At 38.3% G+C, this 16,551-nt stretch overlaps 1 protein-coding gene across 6 annotated transcripts in view; it reads right to left on the bottom strand.

Annotated features, from left to right (window-relative positions):
• Window positions 1-3,220: 3,220 nt before the first annotated feature.
• The window catches only part of Lpar1 (lysophosphatidic acid receptor 1), a 126,901-nt gene continuing 113,570 nt past the window's right edge, over window positions 3,221-16,551 (bottom strand). For all 6 annotated transcript variants that reach the window (XM_013023313.1, XM_013023316.1, XM_013023315.1 and 3 more), the window contains exon 4: window positions 3,221-5,694. In XM_013023313.1, the coding sequence (XP_012878767.1) occupies window positions 5,393-5,694 (302 nt within the window). In that variant the 3' untranslated portion in view covers window positions 3,221-5,392. The remainder of the gene's footprint in view (window positions 5,695-16,551) is intronic.

Here is a 16,551-nt window from a genome sequence, read left to right as displayed (position 1 = left end):
CATCTCAACATATTTCCGTCCCCCATGCATTCAGAGTTCAAGTTCATGATGTCTTCGGTAAACCTTCTAATGCAAGCAATCAACAGCTCCCAAACACCTCGCTATCCATCCATCCATCCACCATCCAACCATATCTTTCTGCACCTCCACTCCATCTTTCATCTTAGTTCAGGTGGCAGCTTCTGATCTAGACTTCTTTATTCTTAAATGTAAACCAGACTGCTTCTTGACTTAAATCCATTAATTCATTCCTCACCATTCTAAGGATAAAATGACTTCCCAAATCACTCTAGTCATCAAGCCTGCTCTTCTGCCTTTCAAGCTTCCCTGGCACAGCCTGTACTCTTCTTTCCCAAATGACTTGCTTTCAGTAAGCTTCTTCATAGCTTGTTGGAAATTCCTATGTGCTTACATCAGACCTATGCCCATTTTTTTTCTAATGGGTTGTTTGATGTGAACTAATTCCCAGATTGGATACAAGTTCAAAAGCTTGACAAAACCATACCTCTGTGCAATTCCAGCTCAAGATGAAAGGTTTACAGAGGGACAGTTCCCATTCTAACATAAGCTTTCCTGACTACTCCTTTGAAGTCGTTCCTCTCGCTGCCTTCGTCCATCCTTTTGGTCTTTCAATTTCTCTGTCATAACATTATTGTCTTCCTAACTTTTAATACAATTTGTAATTATTTTTTTCCTTTTGTCTGTCAGTACTGAGCCTTGAACTCAGAGCCTTGCACACTTGCTTAGTTTTTTTCACTCAAGGCTGGTGCTCTATCACTGGAGCTACAACTCCACTTCCAGCTTACTGGTTAAGAGATAAGAGTCTCTCCTTTTTGTCTACTTTGGCTGGCTTTGAACTGGGATCTTCAGATCTCAGCTTCCAGAGTAGCTAGGATTACAAGTGTGAGCCACTGGTGCTCAGTATGATTTTTTTAAATTTAAATCAATTTTTTGTGCTGGGGCTGAGGCTTGAACTCAAGTCTGGGCATTGTCCCTTGGCTTTTTCTGCTGAAGGATATTACTTTACCACTTGACCCAGAGCTCCACTTCCAATGTTTTGCTGGTTAGAGATAAGAGTCTCCTGGACTTTTCTACCCTGGTTGGCTTCAAACCACAATCCTCAGATCTTAGGTTCCTGAATAGCTAGGATTACAGGCCTGACCGACCAGTGCCTAGTTGAGTAATTTTATTTTTAACTATTTTTTTTTCTGACAACATTACTAAATCCTAGTCTTCATCAAGGATCTTGCTTGCAATATTCACAGTAATATAAGAATGTTGTACATTGGTAATGATCTCTCAAGACATTGTAAGTGGATCAGTTAAATGATAATGGTGATAGAAGCAATTTACAACTCCTTATGATCTTATCATTTTCACCCAAGAATAATTTTAGTAGATAGAACCATATTTCTACTATCCATTTACAATGCTGGTAACCTTGCACTTAAAAGAACTTAGTATCTATCTTTGCTATGATAAACACATGTCTGCAATATCACACCACCAGGGGAGAGTTCAAGCATCCACTTCTGACGTCTTGTTTTCTTTATACTTACAGTTTTCCCTCTGAGTTCCAATTTCCTCATGTATAATAGTTGTTGGAAGGGCAGTAAAACAATTTAAATTAGTGATTTCTGGAAGCTGTGGCACCCACCATAAATGCAACATGGTAGTAAGATTTGAAAACAAAAAGATTAAAAGACTGGTCAAAATCAAAGAGAGCAGGCTGGGAAGGTGGCTCCATGGTAGAGTGCTTGCCTTGCATGCATGAGGCCCTTGGTTTGATTCCTCAGCACCACATAAGCAGAGAAAGCCGGAAGTGGGGCTGAGGCTCAAGTGGTAGAGCTCTAGTCTACAGCTGAAGAGCTGAGGGACAGTGCGCAGGCCGAGTTCAGGCCCCATGACAAAAAAAAAAAAAAATCAAAGAGGGCTCAAAGAGATGAAAACATATGATCTGGGACTTATGCTTTGAAGACTGTTATTGGACAACTTGGTGAAACTTGAATGTGATCTTAGATTAAATGGTAGATTCTATATTGCTGTTAATTTCCTGACTGAAACAGTTGTATTGAGATTTCTTCTCTAGAAATTATGAACTATGTAGGGCATACTTACAAAGGGCTGATGAATGCTTAACGTATTCAGAATTTCATGATTTGGTAAGCTGTTCTGTTAAGTCTGATATGGTTTCAAATTGAACATCATCGCTAATACAAAGATTCAAGTGAGAATTGTCTCTGAAGGATTATGGGATCTTGTGACAAATTTTCCCTTTGTCTCTTTTGAATGTTCATAAATGAATTTAGTATAATTAGAAACTGGAATCCTCTAAATGAAGGACTAGAAAATTTGGCATTCCTGGTTTTATTCTTTACAGGGGAGACAGAAAATATGTCAGGTTTCAAGAGCCATGGTAACTATGGAATGCTCCCATTATTGTATGTATATATATAATCATAATACCACATATAATAATAGATGGCTGTACTCTAATACAATTATATTTATGGATACTGAAATCTGAATCCCATGGAATTCTTTATGTCACAAAATATGTTCATAATCATTTTAAAATATAAAACCTGACCTCCAACCTAGGTCATATAAAACTTGGAGGATTTGGCTAATGGGCCTTGGAGTATGCATTCTTGTTTCATTGTTTTAAGAGATATTACACTGATTACTATCAAATAATCTGTGAATATGAAGCATAGGACATTATGAAAATTATGAGCCCGGTGTATAAATGCTAGAATGTGAATGGACATTAGGTAGACTCATGACAGATTTTTGCCCCTAAGTAATACACATGTTTTCTGTCAGTATCCAAAATGCACTACAGATGTAAGCTACCAACACCTAGCCAGGTGTTTTTTGTTTTGTTTTGCTTGTTTAAATAAACTCACTTGTATAGTTATTCTGTAGAGGGAAGAAACATGATCTCTCCTTTTATGGGACAGACACCACCATCTCTTAGACATAGAAGGACTGATTGCCCTAAGATTGATGCCTTAGATTGAACAGACTAGATCTGGGACGAAGGGAAGAGGAAAGGGGAGGGAAAGGGATGGCAAGGTAGGTGTTTTCTTCACCTTAGAGTTCAGCAATCTTGTGGCAGAAATAAAAAGCAGGTGACCCAGGAAAAATACCAAAAAATGCAAGCCAGAAGGCTCTCAAACAAGAGCAACAGCAGTGATTAGAACCACACATTAGCAAACACAGATTGAGAATGATTTATTAAGTCCAATTAGGATGCTTTTCATTTCAAATAGTCCACAGCTCCCCCATCAAAATAGGCACCTCCGTTAAGGTCCAAGTTCATTTCCTATACTTCCAGTCTAAAATGCTCTGTGTTTTGTGTAACATTCACGCAGACACCTTTCTGCCAACGGGTTCCCACATTCTCATCACTGGAAGTGCTCTGCAAAGCAACCCTTTCCATTCAAATGCCGGCCACGCACTGATTTCCTCCTTCCTAGACGGCCATTCTTCTTCAGTTCTTCCTCTGAGACTTCCTCCTCACTTCCCCATACCTGCTTCAAGACTGCATTACTTTCTAGTTTCTCTTTACCACAAACTGAAACACTCCAGAGTTTGCCTGGACGATGCATGATTACATAGATGTCACCTAACGTGGCAGCCGCCCATGTGGGCGGTTTCTGGAGAACACACGGTAACCAGTCCCATACCCAGTCATACCATCCCCTTGCTAGAGAAGAGCCCCTAGCTAATTAATTCATTGATCATTCATTCACATGGCATGTTTGATTTCTTTGTATTATATTACATTACAGTCGTGGCTACCAAGAGTGGGGACCATTCCCTGCAAAACAAAAATTGAAATGGCTAGAGTGTTCTGTTAACTGAGACTGTTGACTTTCAAATCCATCCTGTTATCTTCAAAGAAAGTCACTCTCAACTAAAGTAACCACTTCCTTTCTTTTGTAAAAAAAAAAAAGGAATTTTAACTGGTTTTCCTCACAACTGCCACCAAAGCAGTTAAAAAGTAGGAAATCCTTATTTATAAAAAGTACAGGTATAAGAAGAGAGTTCACATTTAAAAAATAATCCTTCATGGGAATACAACCTAAGTAATTAATTCTATGGTCAACGTTTTACATATACAACATATTTTTGAAATTTTATAGCAGTAAAAATTTGAAATAACCTCAAGAGTCAATTATATGGCAATGGTTAAATGAAATGAGTTGGAGCTATTAAATGGAATATGACATAGCTACTAAAATTATTTCTGTAAAAATTTTAATACCATAAAAAATCTGGCAATTCTGTAATAAAAAACTAGTTATAAAGTTGTTTATAGCATTATCCCAATCATGTAAGAAAGTATATAATATGCTTATAGGCATACATGGAAGGAGACCACTAATGATGGTTATTTCTGGGTTGTGATATTATTGGTAATTATCTTTTACTTTTTATACATATCTCTGCAATCTTCAAGTTTTCTACAGTAAGTATTATTGCATAACTCAGAAAACCACAGGCTATTAAAGTTTTTCTCTCACATCTGAGCAAAAAGAACATACTTGGGGTTTCAAATATGTAGAAACAATATTACTGTGTTTTGTCCTCTATGATTTTTTAGAGTATATCTTTTGGTGATAAGTTCATATTCCCTATTCCCTTTACACTTGTTACAACACTTTAATTTAAACAGGTAATATTGTGATTAAAGCATTATTTCTTTCAGAGCCTAAACAAAGACTATTTTTCATAACTAGAACTTCTCTGTCCTAGAAATCTTAAAATTAGTATTCTTTTATCTTTTTAAGTAAAGCATACTGTATACATACATTACATGCATGCTTTCTAGGCAAAAATAATAATAATTCTAATTTACAGTTTTCTTATACAAGGACAAAAAGAAAACCATGGTAGCTTAACAGTCTATAGTCTTACCCATCACAATCCTGCCAAAAGGTATACACATGTTTATTAAAGGAAATGTATTCTTGAAAAATAAAAACCAAAGGGAAACCTGTATGTAAAAAAGAAGTTGTAGCCTCAATTGGTCAGAATTTCTTCTGACCTGCACCAAATCACACAGGATCTTCTAAAGTCTAGTTAGTTAGTGTAGTCTATCTTACTGGACACTCCAGTTTATTTCTGAATTCCATGGCGAGAACTCCCACTTTCTACTTTCAAAAGGTTGGGGACAAGGGTGGTCACATAACCTAATTCTCACCATCTATCAAGTCTCCTGGGGGCCTGGGAACAAATACTGCCATTGGTTAGTGTTTAAGTACACGAGTTTCTTTTGTTCTGTCCACTCCCTCTCCCCACTTTGCCCAGTAAGCAGGTAGAGGAGAGGTAGGTGGTCTGTGCCTCCAGCGAAGTCAGCCAGCTTCTCATCTGAGTTTTCTTCCTAAACCACAGAATGGTCATTGCTGTGGACTCCAGCGAGGATGGTGTGGTTGAGGGAGGATGCTGAGCGGTCAGAGCCCTCCGTAGGGCCATTGGTGCTCTCACTGCGCTGGCAGCAGAGGATCTGCCTGAAGGTGGCGCTCATCTCCTTGTCGCGGTAGGAGTAGATGATGGGGTTCATGGCAGAGTTGAATTCAGCCAGGAGGAGGAAGAATTTCTCATAGGCCAGAACATCACACTGTGGGCAGCATACATCCAGCAGTAACAACACCAGTCCCGGAGTCCAGCAGATGATAAAGGCACCTGAACGACAGGGTAGGGTTTGGAAGGATTTCAAAGGGAAAGAATGCAAAAGCATCATTATTAAATATTCAACCAGAAAGTGCAATGATTTCAGTTTATTATAAAACCCCTAGAAATGGCTCATGCCTAGAATACCAGCTATTCAGCAGGCTGAGATCTGAGAATTGTTCAAAAGCAGCCTAGGTAGGAAAGTCTATGGAACTCTTAACTCCAATTGACCACCAAAAAAAGGGAAAAGTGGGGCTATGGCTCAAGTGGTAAAGCACCAGCCTTGAGAAAAAATTTAAAAACTAAGGGACAGAAACAAGGAATTGAGTTCGAACTCCAGGACTGGCACAAACAAAAACAAAAACAAAAAAACCCTAGCACTTCAAACCACATACCATTATGGTAAATAAAGTATCCCTTTTCTAGAATAAGCTGAAGATAGTAATGATATAACATTATATTATATATAATATTAATAATCATCAATTCAGACATCACTAAAATCAAATATTTATGAGTTGAAAAAATCACAAGAGTTTGCTAAGCAATTTAGACATGTAAAAGTGCATTCTGGATATACACTTCATACATTTTCTTCAAAAAAAATCTCATAAATACAGTGCTCAGGCAAAAGATGAACAATAAATATCATTTGATAGCTAAGGCACAGTTTGTAGTTTGAGTTTGTCATGGCTCAAATCCCTAATTACCTTTTTTTTAACCCAGTTTTCTCATCTGAAAAATGGACATGATTACATTCACCTCATGAAGTTAGTTGTAAGGATTAAGTGAATTTAGGGGAAAAAACTCACCTAGATAGTAATAGTAACAATAACAATATTGTTATGATCTGCTCTGTAGCATAATCTATTGGGGAAAAGCAGAGGGATTTTGTTTTTGATTTGTTTAGGCTTTGTTGTTGTTGTTGTTGTTGTTAATACTGGAGCTTGAACTCAGGATGCTGTTCCTGAGCTTTTTCACTCAAAGCCAGCATTCCATTACTTGAGCCACAGCTCCATTTCTAGCTTTTTTGCTGGTTAATTGGAAATAGGAGTCTCATGAACTTTCTTATCTAGGCTGGCTTTGAACCTTGATACTCACATCTCAGCCTCTTGAGTAGCTAGGATTGCATGGGTGAGCCACTGGTACTGGACTAAGATTTGACTGTAATTTTAGAAGGAAGAGAGATATAGATTCTATTCTTAATTCAATTTCATTTCTGAAGTGGCTTCTCATTTGGGTTATGTGGAAAGTGAAAGTTGTAAGGGGTATTAAACTTATTACTGTGTTTGCTGGGGATTCTCAACTAAAGGGATGTGAGCTAATGGGATCCGTGGGTCTCTTGTGTGCATTTCAACAACCTAATGGAGCCTGCATGGACAATCAGGATACACAGTGAGCAAAGGAGTGGTAAGAGTGACCCCAGAAGTAACTTTGAATCTTTAGATTTAAATGGTAGTCCTGGCACAAGCTGGCCTTGGACTAGCCCCAAGGGATGAGTTTCACAAATGTCAACAAATGAGATTTCATCCCCAAACAGCCCAGTTTTGAATATGAGCTTTCCTTTTTTAAAGCCCTTTCAGCAGGGAAATGAAAATAAAGTGAGGAGAGGGAAAATGCCTCCATAAATCTCTTTGTTCCGTAACACCAGTGTATATTAGTTTTAAACTGCTGTTCACTTTGAAGACTGTCCAATGTGTTTCATTTTCTAATAAATGCAACACCTTAGACTCTCCTTAGAGAGGAAAAATAATAATATTCCAAATATCAGGAGATAATAGCCAAGGCGCTATCTGAACTTCAATAAAAATGTTAATACAGCATTCATTCCAAAGTCCTTGAATTTCCTTTATTGAAAATCGCTCAGAAAGCTAAATAGAAAAGGAAAATCAAAGGATGCCTCTTGGGTTTCAGAAATAATGCATTATTCATCGAGAAGCCAGGAAGGTAATTATTCCTGGGGATGGAAAATGCACAGTCCCACTATTCAGTTACTTGGAAACTCAAAACACACGCCCCTCATGAATGGGAGCGTATACTCTCAAGCCTCCTTTCCCCTTTCTTTTATCTGAGCTTTCACGGAGTTCAAGTTCAGAGTCTGATTTGATAGAAGCAAGCACAGATCTTCCTTCCAGGGAGCAGAGGGAACATTCCTTATTCTTAGGTAGCTACTCAGTTGGCTTGACTTGGTTCAGAAGTAACAGAATTCAGATGGAATCATTATTGATTATGATTTCTTCTAATGTTAAGATTTGAGAAAATTAAAATCTTTCTTTAAAAAAGGGGGGTGGTGGTCTTAGAAACTAGCCGACAGGCCTTGTCCTTACTTTTAAACAACAACAAAAAAATGTAAGGTGCTCTGCTAGATTGGACATAGTGTTTGGGAAACAGCCTAGTCTGAGAAGAGTAGATACTATTAAAAAATGTAAGAATTTTCTCCCTTGTCCAGAGAAGAACTGATTCGGTTTTGTTTTCTATGAAGATTAGACCCAACACACTGTTTAAATCTTCAAGTCTCAATCAAATATTTCAGTGACTCAGTATAGGCTCAGCAGGCAGTCAGGCTCCAGTGGCTCATGCCTGTAATCCTAGCTACTTATGAGGATCGTGGTTTGAGGTCAACTCAGAAAAGTTCCTGAAACTCTCATTGCCAGTTAATCATCAAAAAGCTGGAAGCAGAGGTATGGTTTAAGTGGTAAAGTGCCAACCTTGAGTAAAAAAGCCAAGTGAGAACATGAGAACCTGATTTCAAGCCCCAGTAACAACACCCAAAAAAAAAAAACCCAACAAAAAACTCAGTAACAATAAAAAATTTGCAGTATTTTTTCTACTTATTGCCCTTCTTTTTCCTAGTGGTATTGAGAATTAAAATGACCAAAAAAATGAGGATGCACTACAGAGGGAAGGAAGGGACTGGAAAATGATAAGGTAGCCAGCAAATTATTCTAAAATCAAATTTGTTCAGATTATGGATTTTCCCCTAGAGTGCTAAAAACAAAATAAAATGCTTTAATGAGAATTAGCCAGCTGGATGCTACTGGCTTATGTATCCTGGCTACATAGTGGCTCATGCCTGTAACCCAGTCTACTTAGGAGGCTGAGATCTAAGGATCCCAGTTTGAGGTCAGCAGAGCGGAAATGTTTGTATGACTCTATCTCTAAATAACCAGTAAAATGCTAGATGGGAGGCATGGCTCAAATGGTAGAACACCAATGATGAGCTTTTAGAAAAAGCTAAGTGAAAGGCCTTAAATTCAAGCTCTATTGTTGCATATTTAAAAAAAAGTTAAATAAAATAATAATGGGGCAGCTGGTGGCTGACATTTTCAATCTAAGCTACTGGAGAGGCTGAAATTGGAAGATCAGGGTTCAAAGCCAGTCTAGGCAGAAAAGTTCTGAGGGAGGTCTGAACATAGTAATGTGTACCTGCTAACTATGGTGAGATAATGCAGAGAAGTGCTAACTCTCTGCCTCTGTGGCCCACAGAGCATCTTGATGATTCCAGAGAGGTGCAAGTTGTAAGAGTCCTCTTTAAATTAGCATTCTCCTGACTACCAGTAGTGATGGCCATTGGAGAGGGTGCATGTGGAACAGCAGTGGAGAAGGCAGAGTTCTCCAAGGCAGACTATGAAAGCCTGGTTGGAACCATAAAGACATGATATTTCATAAAGCTCAGATACTGTATCATTTTGATTATGATAGTGCAAGGACTTCCAGTTGAGCGCTGGGGTTGGAGGACGGGGGAATGAAGGAGGAAAAGGGAGAAGAGATACAAGGAAGCATCCGCTTGTTCTGGAAAGTCTGAAAAATCACTACACCACCACCCAAGCTGGTGAATAGTATAATATGGTACTTGGGACATTCCTTTTAATAGTATGTATATTTTGGGCATATTTCTGATGGAGTTTCTGGCATAAAACGAAGGAATGATACGTAACTGTAGAAAGGTCAAAGGAAGTTATGATCATTTATCATGGAGTTGGAAGGAGAAGTAGTATAAAATAAGATATCTAACATCATGAAAGGCCTTAGAATCTGGCTAAGACATTCAAGAATTTTCCAGTCCAGTCCAGGTTCTCACCCCTGATTACACATAATGATAAACCATGTGAGGGATTGTTAGAAATGATGACCTTCATGTTTGTGTGTGTGTTCCATTACTAAGACTTGAACTCAGGGCCTGAATACTGTCTCTTTGCTTTGTTGCTCAAGGCTAGTTTCCACCACTTCCCACTTTTTGGTGGTTCATTAGAGATAGAAGTCTCATATCATGCCAGATGCCGGTGGCTCACACCTATAATCCTAGCTACTCAGGAGCCTGCGATCTGAGAATTGTGGTTCAAAGCCAGCCCAGGCATGGAAGTCTGTGAGACTCTTATCTCCAATAAACCACCAGAAAACCAGAAGTGGCACTGTGGCTCAAGTGGTACAGTGCTAGCCTTGAGCTGAAGAGCTGAGGGACAGCGCCCAGGCCCAGTGTTCAGGCCCTGTGACCGACAAAAAAAAAAAAAAAAGAAGTCTCATACTATGATTCTCAAATCTCAGCTTCCTGAATAGCTAGGATGTGAGCCACTGATGCCTGGCTCAAGAATCTTTATTTTAATCTCACTCACTTTACTGGTCAGATTTTCATTTAAGATACAGCATTGGTGCCAGAGTAGAATAAGCATGATCAAGATAAGGAGAAAGGAAATAAATCCACTTTTTCCCCCAATTCCTGAAAGAGAAACAATGCCAGAATGAGTCAGAGCAGTAGTGTAGAGAAAGATGCAGCCAGACTGAAAAGATGTTTAGGAAGGAGGCAGACTACCTGAGTTGAGGAAGATGAAAAAGTCCCAGATGACTTCTAGGTTTTCAGTTAGGGGAAAAGAAGGTGACCCATGGTACCCTAGGCTGAAGGAGGAAATGGGAGAAAGTACTGATTGGTGCTTTTGTGAAGTTTGCTGAGCACAGGGAATAGATAGCATTGACCTTGCATATTTAGTCTATGGGATCTGTAAGATATCAGATGAAGAAGATGTCCAGTTGCCATTGGCTCATGGAAGGCAGAGTCCTGGGAAACTCATCTGTCAGGCAGATACTTTGCCTGGTTGGCCAGTGTTAGAAGGCAGATGGGGAAGAGGCTTCTGTGGGTTGTTCTTCCCTGAATAAGCTTTGTTCCTTTCTTTTGACACTTATAAAAGGAATATGGGAGTTACCCCAACACCCACAAAAATGGAGTGAGAGGTACTGGAATGTAGTCACCCAAGGCAAGATGGGAGGAAGCTGTTTTAGAACAACAGGTCACAGAGGCAAACCAAGATCCTATTACCATACCTTCCTTCAAATCTACGCAACCCATTGGCTGTATAATGCTTACCATCTGGTCTCACAATCAGTTGTCTTTGTTCCCCTCTCCAGTGTCTTTTTCCTAACTAGCTGAACTTTGCTTCTATGCTTACATATGGAACTTCCAAAACCAAAGCTAAAAGGAAAAAAAAGTGGTGGGGGGGGAGGGGGAGAGAGAGGGAGGGGCCTTGCCCGAGAAGATCTCTAGGGAAGGCACTCAAGACTTACAGTCTGGCTGGCAAAAATTGTGTGTGTGAGTGTGTGTGTGTGTGTGGGGGGTGTTTAGCCACAATAATAAAACATCAGACATCCCAAAGTTGTGAAACAAGTGAAGGGAATCAATTCTATAGCAGTCCTACACACAGGCTAACCACTCAGGCCCTTACTCTTTGTCTCTCAAATAAAGATATCAGCCAGAAACATCCTTCTTCATCTCAGAAGCCTGTGGTGGAGATAAAAGGAGGAAACAGGGTTCCCAATGTCAGGTCATCTCTGTATTATATTGTGGGTTCTGCTAGAAAGATGCATGGTTATGGGGCTGGGAATGTAGCTTAGTGGTAGAGTGCTTGCCTCGCATGCATGAAGCCCTGGGTTCAATTCCTCAGTAACACATAAACAGAAAAAGCCAGAAGTGGTGCTGTGGCTCAAGTGGTAGGGTGCTAGCTTTCAGCAAAAAAGCAGCTCAGGGACAGTGCCCAAGCCCTGAGTTCAAGCCCCAGGACTGGGAAAAAAAAGAAAAAGAAAAAAAAAAGGTGCATAGTTAGCTACGAAATCCTTCTGTGATATATAACTTTCAACAAGCAAGAAGTCCATTGCATTGAGGCTAGGCAATAGAGATAATTAGATTAAGACGTGACTTTTGAACGGCTTTTTGTTTTCCCTTGAACTTCTAATTGGCTTTTTCATTCTCTCTCTCTCTCTCTCTCTCTTTCTGTTTCACTTTGTCTCTCTGTCTCTGTCTCTCCCCCCCCACCCCCCATTATAGTCAGTAGAAACACAAGGGTTATCTCAGTGTGACAGCAAAAAGCATGCCATTGATATACTCCTAAGTTTTTAAATTATAAAGTTTCTCTATAAACTCCCATTACCACAAAAAAAAAAAGAAAAGAGAAATGAAAGGAAAGGTAAACTCTTTCTGGGATAACAGAAAGGGAAGGTAAAATTTCTCTGGGAAGATAATCTGTGAAGTCTTCTTATTTACTATGCAAACAGAAACCAACTGGTTTCTAGGACCATTCAATTTCTTTGGAGATTGCTCCTTTTTGCATAACTAGGTGGTATACTGTTTCATTAAACCTATATATTTCTTTTTTTAGAAGCTCGTTTCCTTTTATCCCCTATTTTCTAAAGTGTATATATAGAAAAGCATTCTAGCTAGAAAGTATATATAATCTCAAAATCATCCTCTCTAAGAATGTTGTCTTGTAATTTATCACTAAAGTGATTTGAAAGCAAACACTCCTCTTTGTTTTAAAAATAATAAATCTTAGATCATACAAAAAAAAATCAATGTCACCAATTGTGGACCAATACCATCTAACTTAGAAAGTAATATTAAACTTATTGCATGATGATGACCCAGCTGTTACCAAGGTGACTTGAATAATATTTATGTCTTTAAATGGATAAATGAAATTTCCCCCAGAATCTTTCCCTAGCAAAAAGTTCAACATGTAACAGGAAGTTTATAATTAGTTTTGCAACCCACTTAATGTTCCAGCTCTGAATTAGGGTTCTTCCAAAATGATCTAAATCCAAACAAGTGGTCAAATCTGGCCACAATGCTCTTAGGATTCAGTAGATACAAAATACAGTAGATTTTATTCTTTGCATTTCATGAACCACCAGCATTGATCAACAAGATAATGTATTATTCAGAAGATAAGGAGAGAGAAATGTAGTGGAAATGTTGTCTACAATTCAGTCTTCTACTGCTAACAGAGGGGAAAATAAAAACGTAATCCAAAAGTAAACAGAAAATTTTGTGAAATATTTTTTTGCATCCTAAAAGTATTTGTTTTTATGTCCAAAAGACACGAAAAGAAGAATGGCAAAAATTGTATGTGCAATCATTCTTTTAAAGAACAGTTAGGTCTTTTAGCTGCCAAGTGTCCTGGCTTGATCTTTAGAAAGCCCAGATTCTCAACAAAGTACTGTCTGTTCTGCTATGATATGATAGCTGTGAACCTAAGATATCTCCAATTATCAAAGGATTTTTAAGTTGTGTGTGTGTGTGTGTGTGTGTGTGTGTGTGTGCGCGCGCGCTTACGTGCGCGCACACACCTCCATGCACAGGCACTAGTACTGAGTCTTGAATTCAGGGTTTGCGTATTTGCCCTTCACTTTTTCATTCAAAGCTACTGCTCTACCAGTTGAGCCACAGCTGCACTTCCAGCTTTTTGGGTGATTCATTGGAAGTAAAGAATCTCATGGTCTTTTCTGCCTGTGCTGGCTTCCAACCTTGTTCCTCAAATTTCAGTCTCCTGCATGGCTTGGATTTTAGATGTGAGCCACTATAGCCAAGCTAAGCTTTGTTGTTGTTGTTAATAAAAACTTTCTTATTTGCATACACTAGTTGTACAAGTAGCTTCACTGTAACATTTCCACACATGTGAGCAAGGTATCCTGATCAGCCTCCTTCCTTAGCCTTCTTTTCACTTCCCCTCATCCCAAGCTCCCTTCATAAAACAATTTCAACAGGTTTCATTGTTCTGTTTTCATACATGTAAATAAACGACTTCCATCATAATCATCCTCATCCATACCTACCTTCTTCCTCAGTCTGACTCCTCCCATTGGTGTCCACCTTCCATCTAAGCCTATTAAACAAAACTTCTGTTGGTACTGGTGTTTCAAGTCAGGGCATCACATTTGCTGGGCCGGCACTCTACCAACACAAGTCAGACCTCCAGCTCTTAAAACCTTTAAAAAGCTGGGCTCTAGTGGCTCATGCCTGTAATCCTAGCTACTCAGGGGGTTGAGATCTGAGGATTGCAGCTCAAAGCCAGCCTGAGCAGGAAAACAGTGAGACTCTTATCTCTGATAAACCACCAGAATACCAGAAGTGGTGTTGTGGCTCAAAGTGGTAGCACGCTAGCCTTGAGCAAAAAAGCTCAGGGACATCACTCAGGCCCTAAGTTCAAGCCCTACAATCGGCCAAAAAAAAAAAAAAAGTTATGGAGAGATTCTGTCTTTACTGATACCAATGATCTCCAAGTTATATTGTTATATTATGAGGCAAAAAATGAAAAAAAGAATTTACACTACTAATTACGCTTTGAAAATAAAAAGCCACACCAAAGAATACTACACACACATTTACAATAGATGCCCTATGATAAACCCCAATTGAGGTTAATTGTCAATTTATTTTAGAAATCTGTAGAACAAGAAATCATTTTTAAAATGATACATTAGACTTGTTATTTGACTTAAAAAATAAATCTGTATTCAGTTGCCAATTCTTTGATATAGAAACCAAAGCCTTTTATTTGCACACGGGTCTCTTGACTAAAATTCTATGCCATTTTCCAAGCAAAGCCACACACCAATTAAGCGTCACACACCACTGCCAGTTTGGCTCCCTTGATATAGACTCAGAACTTAACATTCTTGCAATGTTATTTGAGTGCAAAAGCCTTGGAGATTTTTCATGGTTTCTACAAACTTTGAGAGTTGTTTTCTCCAGCTATTTTTAAAGCAATTTCAGTTTTTGTAACATGTCCTCATGGAATATAACAAAGCATTTACCTAATTTTCTCTGAAACACACTTTCTGCTTTGCACTCATTTTTAGTTGATTAGATAAGACAATTATTTAAACAGCTATATAATGGTGATAACCTGGAATCTACATACAGTTTGGGGGCCAAATTAATTGGGTTTTGATAATAGTCAGAACTAAATAATTAGCTTTCAAGGCTATGTACTACATTAACTTTTTTCAAAAAATTTATTTAAACATGTAACTATTATATTTCAGGTGTTATTCTAGGTACCAGATATACAGCAGTGAATCAAAGAGAAAAAGAATCTCTGCTTTCATTGTGCTTAGGTTCTGGAGAGATGAAGAAAAGCATATAACACACTAATAAGCACAGTGAGAAAGACAATGCCCAGCACTGGTGTTCACATCGGTAATCCTAGCTACTCCAGCTGAGATCTGAAGATCATGGTTTGAAACCAGCCTGGGCGAAAAAAAGTCTGAAAGACTCTTTATCTTCACTTAACTAGAGGGAGACATGTGGGCAGAGAGGGCAAGAACAGACATAAGGATAAGGAGAACCTCTGGCAACTCATGCAATCATCCACACAAAAGATTTTAGGGGGGCTGAACCTGAGAAGGCACTGACTTCACATGTATTTTGATGTTGTAGCTGATACAAGCTGCTAACTAGATTTGAGGGGGGGAGAGAACCAAAGGGGAGCCTGAAAACAAGGGGAAACATTGATTTAGTGAGAGAAGGTCACGGATGAAAGCTATGCAGAGTTGTAAGGATAGAAGCCTGATTGGAAGAGGTTCAGAAAGAACAGGAAGAAACTGTCTAGTGCAAGTCAAGGTGAGTCCTTGAAGATGCTTTACTATGAAAGGAAGAAGAGACAGAGGTTGTGGGCAGAAATTATTATGTTTTAAAAAGCTATGGGTAACCTATGAAGTTGGGGAGAAAAAGGTTAAGAATGGGTGCATGTGCAATGCATGAACACAACACATACCTTTGCTCATAGAACATCTTCATATGCACACACACACATGAAAACCTCATATGCAAATATACCCATACCCTACACATCCCACTTCTCATATACAAATACAAACATATCCTTCTGAATCAGACATCCTCATACACAAATTCACACATTCCCTTACTCATCCTACATCCTCATAGACAAATACTCACATAACCTTACTCACCTAAACAAATACACAAATACACACATACTCTTACATACCCTTCATCCTTATATACATAGAAAACATTGTAAATGCTATGAAAAATTAGTTATTGTCATAGCTGAGAGTTGAGGTGTGAACAGGTTATTTATTAAGCATTTTCATATTAGTATTTATTTACAAGCTATTATTTAAAAATAGATTATAAAATTATATAAAGTTTAAGCTTCCAGCATTAAACTTAATGGTAATATCTATTTGACCAAATAAATATTTAATACAACTTATATTTAATACAACTTGAATCTAACAGTAAAAAATCTTCAAAAGGGAATGTAGAAGAGGGAGAGGCCCAGAAAAAGGAACAGAGGGAACAAATTTAATTGACGTACTTTCTATGCATGTATGTAAGTGTATCAATGAAACTCCCTTGTAGAATTAAATTATGTTAATAAAAATAAATGAGAATTTCAATATAGCTTTAAGTTCATTTACATACAAACATCATTATGAAATCATCAATTAGAGCTCTAATAATAAAAACCATGTATCCTAATAGACTACATTATACTCCAGTCAAAGTTCAGTTAATAGTAGCAATGTCAGTAATAGTCTTGAAATTCCTTAGATTAACCCCCCATCACAATTTTG

The sequence above is a fragment of the Dipodomys ordii genome, unplaced genomic scaffold (genome assembly GCF_000151885.1).
Source record: "Dipodomys ordii isolate 6190 unplaced genomic scaffold, Dord_2.0 Scaffold67, whole genome shotgun sequence".
Classification (NCBI taxonomy): Eukaryota; Metazoa; Chordata; class Mammalia; order Rodentia; family Heteromyidae; genus Dipodomys; species Dipodomys ordii.
This window is presented reverse-complemented; position numbering and strand designations above follow the sequence as displayed.